This window comes from Martes martes (genome assembly GCF_963455335.1).
Source record: "Martes martes genome assembly, chromosome: 6".
Classification (NCBI taxonomy): Eukaryota; Metazoa; Chordata; class Mammalia; order Carnivora; family Mustelidae; genus Martes; species Martes martes.
In genome coordinates, this window is record NC_137893.1 from 85691481 (window position 1) to 85710069 (window position 18589).

Below are 18589 nucleotides of genomic sequence, written 5' to 3' on the forward strand. Positions count from 1 at the left end.
TAGAAGCCAAGTTTATTGCCTTAGGGCCCCAGCCCAAGTTCTTGGACCCTGGGACTATCACCAAGGACTTGCCACCCGTTGAGTCTCCCTGGATCTCTTGTAACACTCTTCTTTCTGTTGTGTACCCAAAGGTGAGGGACCCCAGTTGATCCCCACTTGTCTATGAACTTGGGAGGCAAGAGGATCCTTCACCAGTGGGCTTGTCTGTTCCCTGATTCTGAAGAGGCCCCCTTACTCCCTTCCTAGAGGAAGGGTGCAGGGTATGTAAGGAGTCTGTTTCCCAGATCTCTTCTCCTTTTTAGGAAGTCCTGCTGTATAACCTGGGTCTCTCTTGCTGCTGTAGTTCCTTCCCTGTTTGTCCCACCTGGAGCCTTCTCTGTGTCACACAGCCTTGCCTCAGTCCTGTCCAGAGCCCCTGGCAACTTATGGACCTTCCTTGATGGCAGATGTAGGGGCAGAGGTTGGAGTCCTTGATGAAGCTGGGCGTTAGATTGACTGGTCTCAATCTCTCCTCTCCTTCTGGCCAGAGATGTCACAGTCTGGCAGAAGAAAGGTCAGGGCTGCAGAGCACATTCCCGAATGAGGCCAGTCCTTCACAGAGCTCGTTTCCTGGGGATCTCTTGGGATCTGCTGGCTCCATTTTCCCAGGCTGTGTTTGGAAAGGCTCTTAGGACAGGCGCTCAGAGGGGGTGATGAGGCCAAGGGGTGCCCTGAGGAGTCAGGGGAGGCCACACTCCAGAAGGTAGGTGGGACATCCAAGAGCTCCTCCTTGTTGAAGGTCGGCTGGCTCCAGACCTCTAGGCAAGGTTGCTGGCAGGTTGGAGAAGCAGCTGCTGGCTTCCCGAGGGCAGATACTGTGTTTGCCGAAGGTGTTCCAAAGTCCCTGCCCAGCCTCTCTCCTTGATGGTCCCTGCCAGCCATTCCTATGGGCTCATACCCCCCTACCCTATTTGGGGCACTGGGTTGGGGCGTCTCTGCTTGTCTAGTCCTTCCACTGGATGAAACACACACACAGAGCAAGATCTTTTACTGTTGTGGCCCCAGAGCCTGGCACTCTGCTGGACGCACAGGCAAATGCTCATTGTGCATGTATCAAGTGAGGTGAAAATAAAGTCAGCTTTTGTCTGCTCTACTGGACTAAGTCTCCTGGGTGGGGGGGATGCAGGGAGGGCATGATGGGGGCTTGGCCAGAGTGACCCACATCTGGATTCGACTTTGCCAGGTCATGTTTGGGGGAGGAGCTTTGGGACAACAATGCACGTCTCACTCCACACACATCTGTCCTTCATCATGTCCTACATCTCCTTGCAGTGACTTGCTTGGGCAACCCATCTCCTTTGCTCTCTGGAGAGCTCCTGAGACCAGCCCTGGCTAGGAAGAGAGTGGGAAGGGACACAGAACAGGAAGTCCGGAAGGCATACAAGCGTAGGGGAAGTGGGAAGGGCTCCTGAGGCCCCTGGAGACCTCACGCAGAGATGGGGATCTTCTGAGGTCTGGGGAGCCCATCCATCTCGGGGGCTTCCCGGTCCTTGAGGCTGAGTCCCCTGCTGAGCAGCCAGAGCTGGGAGCACCTGTGCAGAAGCAGAGGACCTAGTGGGAGGATCAGCGCCAGCCATGCCAGGCCCAAGAGGATCCAGAGGGCGGCCAGGCTCCGGTACACAGAGATGTAATGCTTGCTGGGGTCTGTGCCTGGCAGGGAATGAGACATGATACATGCCAGGGATCTGAGGGCACAATCCCCATCGCCCCAGGTTCCATAGGGGTCCCCGCCGGCCTCTCCATAACAAGGATCTATAGAGGGGGTCCCCGGGGAAAGGGCCATGTGTCCCCGGCCACAGATGTCTAAGGCTGTTAGAATCCTCAGCAGTCTCACAAACTGCTGGTCTCCACTGGATACCCAGGGACGATCTGATGCTCAATAGTTACCACCTGCAGAGATCTCCCCATCCCCTGAATCCCCGTGGCCCCCACCCTGAGCTGTGTGACCGCCTTGTTCTCACCGACAACATAGTCCCCGAAGCCAATGGTGCTGAGAGTGATGAAGGCGAAGTAGAAGCCTTCCCCAAAGCTCCAGCCCTCCACATGGCTGAAGACCATGGGCGGGAAGATGAGAATGACCACCGTCCCCAGGGTCAAGAACAGAGCCAGGCCAAGGATCTGCAGCAGCTGGGAGAGAGAGAGTCTGCCTCTGAGTCTACTTGGAAGGCCCCAGGACTGTGTATGTGTGTGTGTGTGTGTTGCGGGGGAGTGGGTGGACACAAATCTGGGAGTGGAGCTATGGAGTGGAGCTAGACCATAGCTATGTCCCTTTCTTGCCTGCAGACCTTTGGGGTGCGGGTTTTACTGTGTGTGTGCGCTCTTGCCCAGGCTGGGGAAATATTTGGTCAGAGGGATTTCATTAGTGGGTCAGGCTGGAATCTGGAGACTCCTCTGGGCCTGGAGATCACACTTGGATAGGCCCACGGGGACTCTGATCTGAACTATCCCAGATTCCTCTGCACCTCGGCTCTCCTTCATGCACCTGGCTTTGCAAACTGGCCAAGCTGGTGGGCACTGGGGGTGTGCTGGGTGGCCTGGAGCTTATTTTCAACCATAAGGGGAGGTGCTGGAGCTCTGTGATGACCGCAAGGATGTGCCACCCAGATCCCCTTGCAGAGAAAACCTTGTTGACCAGCCATCAGCCAGTGGCCTCCAGCTCTCAGCTCTTTGGAGGTGGCCCTTGGCTACATAGGACTGCCTGGCTTAAGGGCATACCCTTCCCGGGAAGGCCACCCTGTGCCTGATGGACACCAGGGAATAGACCCCTGGCCAATTCAGCCCCCTGTGGGGCCAGCTCCAATGGCCACACACACAATGCCGAACTCCAGGAGGGGCTGTCCAAGTCTTCATTCCAGCCCAATCACAATTCACCTTCTCCCTCTGCAGGGCCCTTTCTTCCACAGGCATCGACCCCTAAGACCTTGCCTGTCAAACTGCGTCTTGGTGTCAACTTCCGTTTTCACCCTGCAACGGATCCCATTGTGGCAGGGCTGGAAGTGGGAAGGGGCCCTACCTGGGAGCGCCTGGGTTGCTCCTCCCACCTCTCCAGGGTAGTCAGGTGGCCATGCAGGCCTGCGCCCAGGTGGTTGAGGAAGACCACGTTGAGTGGGATGCCCACCAGGGCGTAGAAGACGCAGAAGACCTGGCCTGCCTCCGTGCTGGGTGCCAGGTTACCATATCCTGCAGGGGGAGGAGGAGTGTGCAAATATGGAGGAGAGTTCAGAATGGCCTCCCCCACAGGCTGGAGCAGAGGTGATGTTCCACTACCTCTGGGGGTGGAGGGGAAGCTCCTCTGTTCCCAAGAACATTCTCTCTGCTGCCCCCCACCCCCTGCCCCGCTAGAATGATCTCTCTTTGTAAGAATCCTGCTTGTGGGGGTGCCCGGGTGGCTCAGTGGGTTAAAGCCTCTGCCTTCAGCTCAGGTCATAATCCCAGGGTCCTGGTATTGAGCCCCGCACCGGACTTTCTGCTCAGCAGGGAGCCTGCTTCCCTTCCTCTCTCTGCCTGCCTCTCTGCCTACTTATGATCTCTGTCTGTCAAATAAATAAATAAAATCTTAAAAAAAAAAAAGACTCCTGCTTGTGTTTGAAAGGCACATCTCCAAGGACACTGTCTCTGGAAGCCCTCTTGACGGCCACCGTCTTCCTCCCTACTAGGAGTGATTCCTTATAGTGCTTTGTGTCATTCCTGTCTAATTATCTACTTTGCTTTGTACTATTGTTTTTTGCATGCTTATCTCATTCCTCTTCATTGGATCAGAAGCTCCTTGAGGGCTGAGCCTGGATCTAATCCAAGTCTGTACCCTCCCTACCCAACCCCCACTCCTTCCGCTACAGTTGTCCCCTGAGGTCAAGGAAGGTGTGTGGAATCAAACTTAATTGAATGGATGGGGAGACCATGGATATGGGAGGTCCGGGGTTTCCTTGGGAGAGGTGGTGTGGGTTTTCTAGGTGAGGGGGTATAGCAGGTGCTGTTGGGTGGCCTGTCCCCTCGGAACACCTGGGGCATCCCCTGCAGCTGGGGGGGTGTGGTTTCTGTATACACAGGTGGCTCTGAATCCCGAGTCCCTGCATCTCTCTCTACCTGAGAGTATGCTGGGTGTGTGGGCAAGTTCCAAATCCTGGAGAGCTGATCTGGGATCAGCTCTCATCCAGCGAGGGCAGGAGCTGGTAGGTAAATAGCCCTGCTTCCTCGCCCCTCACGGGCACCGTTCTGAGGCTGGGCTCTGCCTGGCCTCTGAGAGGGTCCAGGTGGGAGCAAGGCCAGTGGCCCTCCCTGGGACCCTGCTCCTCAATGCAAACTATGCTGCATTTTCTCCTCTCCTGCCCTGCTTTCCCACCTCTCTGCTCATGCTTCCTGGCATCATCTCTTAGACAAACAATATCTCAGCCTCTGCTCTGGGGAACCCAAACCAAGACAGGGGCTTTGGGGAAGCCCTTCCCCACCCCAACCCTTTACCTATGGTGGTGACAACCGTGCCTGCGAAGAAGAAGCTGCTGCCAAAGTCCCAGTTGCTGGGGTTTGTGGAGTTGCCTTTGGGGTTCACACCCTTCACCCAGGCTTCCATGATGACCTGTTGTGGTGGGGGAAGGGAGGTTGGGGTGGTGTAGGAGGTGGAGGCAGCAGAGGCATCCGCTGGTGGACAAGCAGGGTACTTTCCTGTTATCTCATTTAATGATATTCTTAGAGGCTCTTGCTTCCATTTTGTAGGAAAGGAAACCAGGGCTCCGGCTGAGTAGCTAAATAAATGACTTGTCCAGGGTCATTGGATTCCAAATCCACAGCTTGTTCCATGGGCCAGGGCTGACTGCCACGTGAACTGTAAACATGGGCGGGGGAAGGGGAGAGGGGGCCTAAGGAGGCAGAGGGTGCTTATGGGGTGGGGCACGTGGGAGATGCTGCCAATGGCCAAGAGGGTGAGGCGTAGGTGTGTTGTGAGGACAATGGGACGACTTCAGGTCAGATGCTTCCAGAAGGGCTTACTGGGGAATGTGGGGTTTGGGAGACCACAGGAAAGCCATGGGTCTGCCCTCCCAACAGGGTGTATGGTGGAGACCTAGAATCCTGTGCTCTCCCAACTTCCAGCTGAGCTGGCAGCTTTGCTCTTTGCTGCCCCCTAGTGATACCCAGCCCGGGCCCACGGGTAAGGGAAATTCCATCAGAGGCCTGGGCAAAGGTCGGGTGTGTAGCAGTGTTTCTGGGTGGTGTGTTGTATGCCTGCGACGTGCATGGGTTCTCCAAGTTGCATGTGTGTGCATGTGTGTTGAGTGTGTTTACACAACCTGAACGCTTGTGGGCTCAACCAAAGCCCCTGTGTCCCTAGGCCCAGGCCTCTTGGAGATGGGTAGGGGTCCCTCTCCAGTCTGCCCCCCAGTCCCATCCTGTCACCGTGCATTGTCCCAGGCAGCAGCACCGCCTTGCCACTTGATAGAGCCCCCAAAGCAGGAGGAGGCAGTGGGGGAAGGGCCACTCCGGCCTCTAGTTCCCGTGAGAACCTTTTCCCCACTGGCTGCACGAGCGTGCTCCCTGCCAGGGTGGGGTGGCCCTGGTAGGCTGGGCCAGTCTGGGAGTCATGACACAGGCTGTCTGCTTTTCTTCACTTTGGCAGAACTGGTCTCTTCGAATGCGGACTTTGGTCTCCTTCCCTTTCCCACACACCCCGAGAGGCCAGGATGGAACATTCTGGAACACGCTGGCTCCCTGGAGACCCTCCCCCTTGGGAGCAGCACTTGCCCTGGGCCCAGCTGTCTCCCACGGCCAACCTGAAGATCTCCATCCTGCTGAGGAAGAGGCCTTGATTCGGTGAGGGTACTGAGGGTGGGGCCCCCAGTGCAACCTTCCATTTTTCTCTAAGAATCCACATGTAGTTGGGAAAGTCAGACATGAGTCCTGTGACACTGGGCAAGGCCTTTTCCTTATGGAAGAGTCTCTAATACAGCTTCTGGTGCTGCTAACAGCTTTTTCCTCTTGTGATTGTACCAGTAATATGTGTTCTGGAATTCTAGACCAGTGTTCTTCCTGTCAGCCAGGCATCCCTGGCAACTGACGCTCCCTCCCCAGGAGGCTGAGGACAGGGGTATCCTGGCTTCCCTGAGGAGGCCAGGGAGGGGTGTCATTAATCAGCAGCTGGGGCTGCCGTCAAGCCTGTTGTCTCCCACCTCTGTTTACAGAGCTAGTTAGATCCCAGCTTCCAATCCTTCTAGCACACTCTGGCTCCTGGGTTTCGCCTCTAACCCTAGGCTGAGGGAGGAGAAGGTGTCACAGACTCCGGGGCTTCTGCCTTATCCCCCGAGGTCTTGGGAGGCTCCAGAGCCCTTCTCAGCCCCACAGGGGTGCCATGGCCCCAGCCCTATACTGCCAGAGAGCAAAGAAGCCTCATTTCCTGGGAGCAAGGGCCTGGACAGGGGTCTCACATCTCCAGAAAGTGCTCTCTGACCACTCAGCCCACCCATCATCTTCTATGTCATCTCATCTCCACCTTGAGGGTATGGGCATGGTCTGGAGGGCTGATGAAGGACAGGTTGCTGGGCTGCCCCCAGAGCTGCTGATTCCAAGGGTCTGGGCCGGGCGCCATTGCTGGCATTTCCAAAGGACTCTCCCATGTAATGCAGTCACATCTGGTCCACAGTTGAAGAACTGCTGCTCTAGGCCCTATTCTACCTGCCCCCAACCCTGCTCTTCTGCTAATTTGTATGGTGAAGGGCATCTGGCCTGGGGTGAGTTCTGTCTCTATCACTCACCCTGCAGTCTTGCCAACACTCCACCCCTCTGTGCCTCAGTTTCCACCTGCCGACTGGAGACAGTGATGGTAATAGGTTGTTATGAGGAAACACATACAAAATGCTCGGCTCCAGAGGATGGATCGTGACTGCTCTGACCCCATCAGGATGCCTGGATTCCCCACTGTTTTAGGCAAGCTCACTAAGTGTCATTTGTCTTTGTGATGACTCTGCACTGGGCTTGTTCCTTCGTGGTGGGTATTGACATTCACAGGGCCCCCTGGTCTCCAAGGTGACACTGTGGTTTTGCCTTGCTTCTTGATGAGAGGGTGCTGGGGCGCCAGAGTTTGTGCAGGGAAGCAGAAGGGACCCAGGTCGGGTGGAGGGAACAGCTCTGCCACCAGAGACCTCCCCCTAAGGACACCTTGCTGGGGCTGTCTCCCTGGCCCCTGCTCCCCATCTATCTTTGTGTCTCCTGTCCCCACAGCCCTCATGTGTGGTCAGCCCTCACGGGGTGTGAGCAGGGAGAGGACAGCAGGATTAGCAGCCGTGCCCTTTGGGGAGGGGAAGGGCAGAGTGTGGGAGAAGGAAATTTGAGATATTGATAACACTGACACACAGTTCACATTTATGCCGCGAGTGTCAGCTTAAAAAGGTGCTTTTGATTTGCTGTAAACGTCTGCGCTCACATGAGGTTATTCTCCTCACCTTGTAGAGGAGGACGTTTGGGGCCAGTGAGTGGAAGCGGCACGGCAATCTGGTTTTGGACCTGGGGCCAGAACCCGGCCCAGTGCTCAGCCAGCACATGCTGCGTCTGAACAGGGCACCAGCCCTGGGGGCAGCTCTGGACCTGCTGTGAGAACCCGCACTCTGCCCGCCATCCCACACCAGCCTCTCCCCTTCACCTGTACAAATTTCTCCAGGGCCCGTTGGTCCAGGCAGGTGTAGTTCTCCAGGAAGCGCAGCTTCTCAAACTGGAACTGGTCTCTGGACTGAGCCTCTGCCTGCTTCTCCAGCAGCTGGAAGACAGTGGCGCCGAGCAGCAGGTAGCAGACATAGGCCAGCAGCAGGGGCAGCACCCGGCCTCCCCAGCAGCTGCAGAGCCCGGCTCGGGGCATGGTGTGGCCAGGATGCTGCCGGGGCTCGGGGGGCTGCCTGTGGGAGGAGAGGTGGAACGTGCGCAGGGACCCGTGCTCAGCCTCCCGCCTGCTTCACTCTTCTCGTCCTCCTCAGCACAGGTGTCTGGAGGCCGGGGAGTCTGTTTGAACAGTGCGGCTCAGCTTGGCTGCGCTAAGTGCCTCCAGTGCAAACAGGCCTGCCACCCCCAACCAGCCTTTTTTTTTTTTTTTTTCCACCATGGAGAGCACAAGTCAGTGGCATGAACCCCTCAAAGAGACCTAGAGGGTCCTCCTGAGGTCATCTTGCCTTGTCCTTGGCCTCTAGGTTGGATGGGTATTTCTGGACCAAATCAAATGCTTCCCTCTTGTTCTGCCCTGGTCTGAAGGGGCACCCTCCGCAGCCCCCAGTTTTTCATCCATGATGCTTCATGCCCCAAGCTGGGAAGAAATCAGGATGTTGGTGGGGGGAGGGCACCTGGATTGCTCAGTCATTTGAGCACCTGACTCTCGGTTTCAGCTCAGGTCATGCTCTCAGGGTCCTGGGATTGAGCCCTGCATCGGGCTCCCTCTTCAGCGTGGAATCTGCTTGAGATTCTATTTCTCCCTCCCTCTTTGCCCCTCCCCACTCATGCTGTCTCTCTTTCTCAACTAACTAACTAAAATCTTACAAAAAAATAAATTGGGATGGGTGTGACTCTGCCTTGTGCTCAGTTGCCCTGGCTACAGAATGGGGCTGGGAGGATTGACCTGCCTATTGGGGAAACCCGAGGGTAAGTAAACTCGGTGACAAATCAGGGCAAAGCAAATAGACACATAACAGCCTCGATCAGGAGTGGTATTGGGGTTGATGTTCCTAAGCAGTTAGACACACTTGCTTCATAGCTTTTGCTGATGGTTTTCCGTGTTTGGAATCCTTCAGCAGGTTGCCTTCAGAGCATACCATAACGGCAAGATGTATGCATGAACAAAAAAGCAGTTTAAAGTATATCCTGACCTGAGATGTTCACAGGGTTCTCTCAGGGGAGTGGAATCGAGGGTGTTTTCCTCTTTTTCTCTTCTTTGCTTGTGTGTGTATTTGCAATAGCTTTATTGAGATATAATTCACATACTGTATCATTCACACATTTATTACTTTTTAAAAAGATTTTATTATTTATTTGAGAGAGAGAGACAGTATGAGGAGGGGGAAGGGCAGATGAAGAGGAAGAAGCAGGCTCCCCACTGAGCAAGGAGCCGGATGTGGGACTTGATTCCAGGACCCTGGGATCATGACCCGAGCTGAAGCCAAACACTTAACAGACTGAGTCACCCACGTGCCCTTTATTCACACTTTTAAAGTATACAGTTGAATGGCTTTTAGTATGTTCAGAATCATGCTATATCCCCAATCCCCTATCCCCTCTTAGCTATCCTCCCCATCCACCCAGCTTGCCCCCTCAGCCTCAGGCAGCCATCCATCTGCTTTCTGTCTGAGTTTCTCTGTTGTGGACATTTCATAGACGTGTTCTGATACCATATGGGGCTTCTTGTGCCTGGCCACTTGGTGTGATGTTTTCAAGGTTCATCCATACCATGGCATGCGTCTCAGTACTTCGTCCTTCTTTAGCGCTGTGTCCTTTTCCATAGGACAGAGCAGAGAATTTTATTTGTCCATGCGTCAGCTGATAGATATTTGAGTTGTTTCTACTTCTCGGCTCTTATGAATGATGCTGCCACGAATATTCGTGGACAAGTGTTTGTGAGGATGTAGGTTTTCATGTCTCCAGGAGTGGAGTACTGGTCGTGTGGTCACTCGAACTTTCTGAGAAGTGCCAGACTGTTTTCCCAAAGCAGCCACACCGTTGTACCTTCGTACCGGCCCTGTGTGAGAATCAAGTTCCCTGCTCACGTTTTGTCTGATGAGCTGGGGCAGTGGACAACACGAGCCTCTGCCTGCACCCTTTCCCTCCCTCCCAGCTAACAGAGTCCCACGTGTGTGTACATGTCGGCTCCAGGCAATGGAGCGTGATCCGTCCAACCCATCATGATAAACCTGCTCCCCAGGCTCTTCGTCGGGGTCTCCGGGAGCAGCCCTGAGAGCAGGATTTGTGTGTGAACAGTGGACTAGGGGAGGACCGATAAGAATGTAGGGCAGGTGGGGCCACACAAGGGACCGTAGTCCCAGCTCTGCCTGGTTCCCGGAGAGCCCTGGTGGGGAATGCACACCCTGCGAGTCCCAGGTGAAGGCAGGGGAGCTGGGCTTTCATAATCCCACACCCGCCGGTTGCAGCAGGTAGAACGGCTCCGGTAGCCTGAGGACGGTTTATGGAGTCCCAGGTGATAGGCAGGCCACATCGTTAGAAGCAAAAAACACATTAAAGAGGGGGAAGAGGGGCACAGAAATGGGGAGGGGTTCGGAGGATGGATGGTGCCCCTTGCACACACTTTTGGGGCTCCCTAGCAGCCGGGGTGGCCATGTGATCCAGTTCTGGCCAATTGGATGAGTGTGGAGCCTGCTGTGGAGGTGTGGGGTAAAGCCGCTCTGTCCCCATAGGGGCCTCAGCTGCAGCAGGCCCCACTGCCCCCCTCACACAGAGGACTGGCCCTGCCGAGCCACCTCATGTCCTTGAGGGAATGGCCAAGGGTGTTGCAAAGATGCTCTGCCCATTCCTGGGCATGCCCATCTCTAGGTTTCAAAAATGTTAGAAACATAACCCCTCTTTGTTCAAGCCACTATTAGGTGTCCTGTGAGTCCCCAGTGGCTACACAAGTTTTTCCCATTGTTGTTGTTGTTTTCATAGTTCAAGGCTTATTTGAGTTGGAAGGACTAGGAACACACTCCAGTTATCTTAAGTAATTGAAACAATTTGTGGTCGGAAACCAGGAGCCGCCAGGGTTCTGGAACAACCCAGCCCATGTCTTCACTCCTGACCAGTCATGGGCTTCGTCCCCTCTCCTCGCGGGGTGGCCCCTCTGCTCGTCCCAGCCTCCCTCTGCTGGGACAGAATTCTGCTCCAGGCCACCCCCGGCTTCCAGGCAGCATCAGGTGCTGTTCAGGTGCTGTGTCCTCTGTTCTTCCTCTTGCTACTCTTTGCCTCAGGTCCTCTGTGGTGAGAGGCCAAGGGTCTGAGGGAACCTTTTCACGTGGGCCACTTCACAGATGTCCGGCCATCCTTGTGTCAGGCACTACCTTCAGCCTCTCTGCCCCAGCCAGGGGCGTGGGGGCCACACACGGACACGTGTCACTTGGAAGGGGCTATGGGGAGGCAGAGACAGTGGCCACGTATGTCCAGGGCGAGGAAGGGGAAGAGAGATGGTAGGAAGTAAAAGCCACGGGGAGAATTTTACCATCCCAAATATGGGGATGATCAGGAAAGCGGGAGTGTCATAGGGTCTTAATCTGCTCTGAGGCCCGAACGGGAACAATAAATCCCAGGGAGCTGAGGTGAGGGCAGGATGTGGAGGCTAAACATGGGGACATCTCAGCGCTGTAACCAGTGCCGAGGGCAGGCCGCGGTGTCCTCCGTGTCCTCTAAAGCACCTCATCCATCCTGGGGTTTAGGTGGGGCCCGGCCCAGGCTGGCAGCTGCCTTCTCTGCCATCCTACATGTTCTGGGTTCCCCAAAGCCACCTGGGGATCTCAAGCTCTCCTGTACGATGCTCCTCTGCACCCAGGGCTTTCCCAGACAGCACCATGCTGGGATGTGGGCTCGTCTTAGAGGAGGAAGGAAGTGTCAAGACTTTTCTTTCTGGTCCAGAGAGATGGGATGACAAGGTGTTGGCCACCATCCCGTCATTACAGACTTGCTAATTCCTGACTTTTAGCTAGGGTTGTAGTTACACCTGCAAGACCATGTGATAATCAAATCCTATTTTATTGCCCTAGAGAAGCTCAACGTGTGACGCGTTCTCTCCTGTATCATTTAGAAAGCTCATCTGTGGATGTCTGGGGGATCTCAGGCAGGTCTTAGCATCCTCTGTAGCCTGAGCGGCCTCGATGGTTCTGCACACGGTCCACGGGCAATGGTGGTGGTTCTCGGGTGGAAGGAAATGAAGGGGAAGAGCATGGACTACCTGTGTGGGAGAAAAGGGTGGGTGTGGGGGGCCAGAGGTAGGTCTCTGATGTGTTGGGCTGGAAGGAGGGCTGGATCAGTCCTCCCTGGAGCGCCCGCTCCCCTCCTCCTGCCGCCTCTGGCCCTGGGCAGGTTCATCGGGAGCAAGACAGTCCATTCACTTGCGGCCTACCTACCGGGGACCTCCTGTGCGCCGGCAACGTTGTCTCCCCTTGCCCGGCCGCTTGCCCTTCCCTTCTGGTGTTCTCCTCTCCTCTCACCGCACCTGTCTTCATGTTCACTTTTCACACATCCGGAGACCTGACGGGAATTTAGATAGAATCCTTCCCAGGAGCACTGCCAGTTTACTGGGTCCTTAGGAAAACCCCAAGGCCACAGAGCCAAAGGGTGGTTAATGGAATGGCGGAACCGGTGGATGGGGGTCAAGTCAAGAGGCCTTCAAGTCCCCTTTCTCTCTCCCTGTACTCAGTCAGCGCACACTTGTTGCTCGTTGAGCCCTCTGTGCTGGGACCTTTTTCAGGCACTCCTTCTGTCGGCTGAGGCCTCCCTCCGTCTGGTTTAGGGGAGAAGCTGCATGACTGTGGGGACCTGCCCTGGCCCTCAAGTGCTCCGTCTCCCTGCCTGACACCTCCCCACGTGGGCACACGGCACTGTGAGGGACGGGTGAACGCAGGGCCTGATTTATAATTCCTTTCAGGGAATTATTTCTGCTAATGGGCAGAGCCAATTTGTGCTCCCCAAGTGGGGAGGGCAAAATCAATTAATGGAGAGCTGAACCTGGCCAGGCCTGGTGGCAGAGTGTGGCCTGACATCCGGCAGTGATAAGGGACTTTCTGAGGCTGAACTAATAAGGAGATTGGAGGAAAAAGAAGAAAAACAAAACCTCTCTCAGATCAATTTCGTGTACAATGGGCAGAGAATGCAGAGTAAACAGAGCAGCTGGGCCTGGGGCCCCTTTCCATCTGAATGAGCCCCAAGATAAGGAAGAGGACAGGCCACCACCCCGCCAACCAACATCGGCATTCGCTTGGGGAGTCACTCGATAGGCACATATCCGCACGAGTGAGACAGGGCACGTTCCAAACCGGAATTGGAGGGAGAAGATAAGGCCCACCTGCCCCAGGGACATCCCCTGTGGGGAAAAGGGCACGGGGAGGAAAGGAGCGCTGGTTTCAGATGCCGCCTCCCTGTGCCCACCGGCTGGGCAGCACCATGGGGCCAGAGCGGCAGGTCAGGTCCCCTTGTGGATGTCCCCCACAGTGAGGGGTGCGGGAGAGCATCATGGTCGGGGGCAGGGGCAGGTTGGGTTTGTGTGGGGCTCTGCTCTCACGGCCAGAGAGTGGGATTGCAGGGAGGCCCGGCCCAGCTCTGTGGCCAGCAGAGAGGAGGGAGAAAGCTGAGGGGTGATTTGAGGGAAAGGATTAAAACAAACAAACACACCTGGTACTGACCTTGTTCAGATTTTCCATTGTGTTTTTTTCGGAGCAGCAGGACTCCTTTCCCACATGAACTCTTTCCCTGCGGCCCAGTATGTGGCACTGTGAAGAGCAGGGCTTTGGTTGAAGTTGGGGACCAGACTCCCACTTTACCAGCCGGAGGGCTTGATTGCAAGAGCGCCCCCTACCGTGACTTTGAAGTAGATGCCCCTGTTCACCTTGGGCTTGCCTCAGAGCAGACCCTGACGCAAAATCTGGGTGTGAGCGGTTCATGGGGAAAGTGATCCCAGGAGATGATCCCAAGAGACTGGGGAGGAGAGACAGGGGCAGTCAATGTAAGGTGAGTTATCGAACAGGTGACCGCTGTGTGCCGCTGGGGAGCTCTGGGACACTGTGTGGGACACACTTCAGAGTTGTCCCACAGGGAGGTGAGGAAGCTGGGGGTGTTTATCCACCAGCCCCCCCTCCCTCATTAGTTTAGGATTATTCTAGGAGAGACTAACTCTTGCGCTGCTGGTCTGCCCTGCACGTGGGCCGAGAATGCCCTTGTGGCCAAAGAGAACCTTCGGGTAGAGACAGATGGGTACTTGAGATGGGAAGCCGTTGGTGTGGACAGGGACTGTTCACATGGGACCTGCCGGGGGGCTGGGGGATACTGCCAGGGTCTGTTAGACTCTTAGTTCTCTGCCTCTTTTCCTGAGGCATTATAGTTGTCAGTTCTGTAGGGCAATAGCTCATCTGTGGAACTGAACTGGAGTCGTTCAGCTTGTCAGACAAATGCCCTTGGGAGATGACAGGAGTGGGAAGATCATGCCTCTCTCTTGATGGCCACTAAATTTGAACAAGGCAAAGTGATTGGTAAGGGCTCCATCAGATACCCCATATGAAAGAAGCCCTCCCACACCCCCAAAGAAACCCCTGTGTCTCCCTACATCTGCCTACATCTGCCCTGTGTCTCCCTACATCTGCCTACTATGGAAAAACCCAGAGCTGTAAGATGCATTGGAGCAACAGCAGAAATAAGCCCAGGAAGACACGGACCAGGGTGTGGATGTGGAGTGTTGACCAAGGTAGGGCCCATCCTGGCTGCAGGGAGGGGCAGAGCCTCCCCAGGACCTGAGAGACATAGTGAATGGAGGAATTGAGAGTACAGAAAAGGCCAGGCCTGCTCCTGTCCATAGAAGCAATTCGATTAAAATTATCCCATGTGAGGTATGACTTTTGGTGAAGATTCAGAATGGAGCAGAGAACAGGTACTCATGGATTTGTTCGTTGTCCATTCAGGGCGTGTGAAGATTCTTTGTCCTACATCAGCACCACTCTGGTGGCCCAGTCTTGAGCAGTGTCATGAGTGGAATGCTGCACCGGTCAGCGGAATGATCTGTTCACCGGGCTGTTCTCCTGGAATGAAGGATTGATTAAGGGACCCCAGCACACCTCCATAGGCATGAATCCTAAAGTAGCTTGGGGCATCTGGTCAACCACCCCATGCAAGAATGACCTGAAAAGGGATGCCTGGGTGGTTCAGTTGGTTAAGCGTCTGCCTTCAGCTCAGGTCATGTTCCCAGGGTCCTGGAATCAAGCCCCCCATTGGGCTCCCTGCTCTGAGGGGAGCTTGCTTCTCCCTCTCCCTCTGACCGATGCTCCCCCTGCTTGTGCTCTGCCAAATCAATCAATCAATCAATCAATCAATCTTAAAAAAAAAAAACCTGAAGGAAAGGGAACAAGGCCCACATGGGCCTTGTTGATGACACTGTTGGTCATGGCAGGTCCCAGCACTGGAAGATTTAGAAACTTTCTGGCAAGGTACTTCAAAGTGTTGGCTACTCTGAGGCATGGCCAAGGGCATCTCCTTGCCTGGTTCTAAGGAAAGTCATTGAAAAGGCAAGCCCAAAAGATACTTCCAAGGAGACATGACACTAGTATCTCATACCGGGGATGGAGTACAGGCAGTATAGGGCTGCTCTAGGGAAGGGCTGCTTTCTTGAGACAAGGAATTGAGTGAAGCAAGAGGGAGGGATCCCTCACCTACTTTCTGCTTGCTGGTTGCTCTGAATTCCCCCTCAGTGTGCATAAAACGGGCTCAGGCCTGCTCACCAGCACTTGGCCATCGAAACCCAAACAGAGCAGTTAACCCAAAAAAAGTTTGCTACCTCCTCCCTTGCCCTGAAAGAAGCATCCAGGGCCATGGTCAGGGGCCACTTGCTATATTGGAGCTGGAAATGCTGTTTTTCCTCCCATATTTTACATGGACATTTTCAACTTCCAAAATTCACAGCCAAGCTTTCTACACCTCCTCTGCCTGGTTGCCCTGGAAGACCCCTGGACACACATCACGAAGTAGTCTCCCTCCATATTCTTCGATGGCTCAGATCCCCCAAGGGCCCCCTTTGCCATGCTCCAAATTCCAAATAGACCGCTCAGCCCCAGGCCTCTTCACATCATTGAACCCCTTACCTACCATTCTAGTCCTGAGCCTGCCTCTCCCACCTTCCTCTTGGTACCCCGCCCTGGCTTTTATACTCTGACCCACCTTGACATTGAGCCCAGGCCCACCCTATCCCATCCCAACTCCTTCTTAGCTCAGATTCCCTTGCTTATTTGTTGTCCGTCTCCCTAATTAGAACATAATTTCAAAGATGCTTGGCACTTTCTCTGATCTGGTCGCCTCTGAGTCATTGGAATTTAGCACAGTGGATGACACATCCTTGTTAAAAGAATGACCAGATGATTGAGTCATGTTTGCATTTGAGGAATTACAAGGTGCATCTTTCTCCCTATAGTTTGAACATATACCCATTGCATTAAAAACAAAAAGTCCCTGTCTATTAATTCAATCATCTGTGTCACTCATGGGGCTGTTTCTAATTCTTCTGATTGGTTTTTCTATGGGCTGTACTTTCCTGCCTCTATGAATGCTTGATAATTTTTTTTACTGGGTGTCACTTCTACATTGCTAGGGGTTAGATTTTTTTTTTATTCCTTTAATTAGTTTTTTAAAAAGATTTATTTATTTGAGAGAGGGAGTGAGCTTGGGGAGGAGCAGAGCAAGAGGGAGAGAGAAAATTTAGCAGACACCTCACTGAGCGTGGAGCCTGATGTGGGGGCTTGATCTCACAACTCTGAGATTATGACCTGAGCCGAAACCAAGAGTCAGACATTTAATTGACTGCACCACGCAGGAGTCCCTCCTTTAAATATTTTTGAGTGTTGTTTGGAAACTCACTGAAAACAGTCTGCCTCTCTTGAGGCTTGCTTTTTAGATTTTGTTAGGCAGGACTGGAAGAGCTTTGATCTACAGCTAATTTGGTCCCACTTGCATGGCAGCACCTTTAAGGGATTTCTGTTCAATGACTCTTTTGTGAGAAGGTTTCTCCACGGCGGCTGTTGGGAGCACGAACTATTCCCAAGCTTGTGTTATTTCTGGAAATTGTTCCACTTGCTCCTTTCTGGTGGTTCTTTCCCCAGCACTGAGTGATTTCCTCCCCGACATGCACGGCCCAGCTGTGAGCTGGGGACCTGAAAGTACCCTCTGAAGATCTTTGGAGTCAGTCTGCTCTCTCTCTGCAGCTCGCTCATCCCTTACACCTCACCTTGCCGATGGAAGCCACCTTGGCCTCCCTGGACCCCTAGTGACAGTTCCTCCACTCAGGAAACCACTAGGCGCCCCCTGGTGGCCTTTTTCTGGACTGAGGCCAAGTCCTGTGGGCCGTTACGTTCCACCATCTTGGGCTCACCTATCTCCCTTGTTTCCCTTCCCTTGGGGTCCGTGTCCTGTAACTGCCTTTTTCCACTGTTTTATACATTTTGTCTAGTCTTCAGTTATTTCAAGCAGGAGGGTAAGTCAGGTCCCTGTTGCTCTATCATGGCCATTAAGTGGTGTCCTGCTTTGTTATACACAGCTTACTCTCAAGTGCAACTCTCAAGTCCTTACTCTCAGTAGGCAGCATGGAAAGAAACAGTGAACTCTGAGAAATCCTGCATCTAGCCATATACTGATTCTGGTTTTCGATATCTGTGTCTGTTAGCCATTGCTACAATTAATGCTCCATAACATACCACCCCAAGTCTCAGTGCCTTATGTCAACAAGTGTTTATTCTCATGATAGTGGGGTGTTTGGGTCAGCCGGGGTTCAGCTGATCTGGGCTAGGCTTGACCGGGAAGCCCTGCTCCAAGCTATGGGTCAGCTGGGCTTGGCTCCAGTATGTAGGCTGGGCTCGGATCTGCTCTCCAGATGTTCTGGGATGGAAGCTGAAGGGGCAGCACCTATTCCGGGCATGTTCTTCCCAAGGCAGATCCCTGGAGTGCAGAGAGGCAAGCCTGAGCATGCAAGACTTGAATCATGCATGTCTGCTAACATCCCATGGACCAAGGCAAGTCACAGGACGAAGTCCAGATTTAAGGGGTAGGAAAGTAGACCCCGCTGCTGTGAGGCCATGGCAAAGCTTTGAATGTGTAATTTTATTATAGGGGGTAAAGTCTTAAGACTGGCTATTTCGATCTACCACAGTTTCTCTATCTACTTCCTAAAAATCCCTTTTAGTAAGATCTGGGCAAGCCCATCCTCCTAGCATCACAGCCACCTTCCTCCTCACATCCCCTATTAAGTGAACAGCAGAGCAAATTGAATTCTAGTAGGGACAGGGCTAGAGTCACTGGCCAGGCTGCTTTCCAGAAGACGGTTTGGAAAGCTCCACAGTTTGGCCTGGGGTGAACTCAGGCTTGCTGGACAGTCTTTCCAGAGTCTGATTCCATTTCTCCTCTTTCAGAGGCCAGTGAATTTTGGAGAAGATGCACTGTGGCCACGCCTGTGTCCATGTCCAAGAGCCAGCTTCCATCAGGAGGGGAAATTTGGAGAGAAGCTCCCTCTCTAGGGGCTGTATACACTTTGTATATGACTCCCCGCAGGACACCATGACCCAGCTGTCTGTTTTTCTCTCTTCTTCATTTCCTCCCTTGCCTTTGTGGGTTCACACCCTGAGTGGGGCCATACCACACATCTCTGTCAATAAGGCCTTTGGATCCCGGAGATAAGTTCTCAGCAGGAGATCTAAAGTCAATAGACTCTAACCAGCTCTAGAGGGCGGCAGGTCCTCAGGTGTGCTAGGTACACTGAGGCTGTCTCTGAGGGGCTCTGGCCAACACCATGCTGCCTTCTGTGCTCTTGAGAGTGTGTGTGTTTGCTACGTGTCTGCCCCGTGGCCTCGGGGAGGCTTCGAGGACC

General features: G+C 54.0%; 1 protein-coding gene across 1 annotated transcript; it reads right to left on the reverse strand.

The window, feature by feature from the left end:
* Nucleotides 1–1465: 1465 nt before the first annotated feature.
* On the reverse strand, nucleotides 1466–7876 carry KCNK16 (potassium two pore domain channel subfamily K member 16; the record flags this gene model as incomplete). The annotated part of the gene is made up of 5 exons (XM_080806175.1): nucleotides 1466–1689; nucleotides 2001–2166; nucleotides 3053–3219; nucleotides 4498–4612; nucleotides 7664–7876. 5 exons carry the CDS (start codon nucleotides 7874–7876, stop codon nucleotides 1466–1468), a joined length of 885 nt encoding a protein of 294 aa, XP_080662301.1.
* Nucleotides 7877–18589: the final 10713 nt, after the last annotated feature.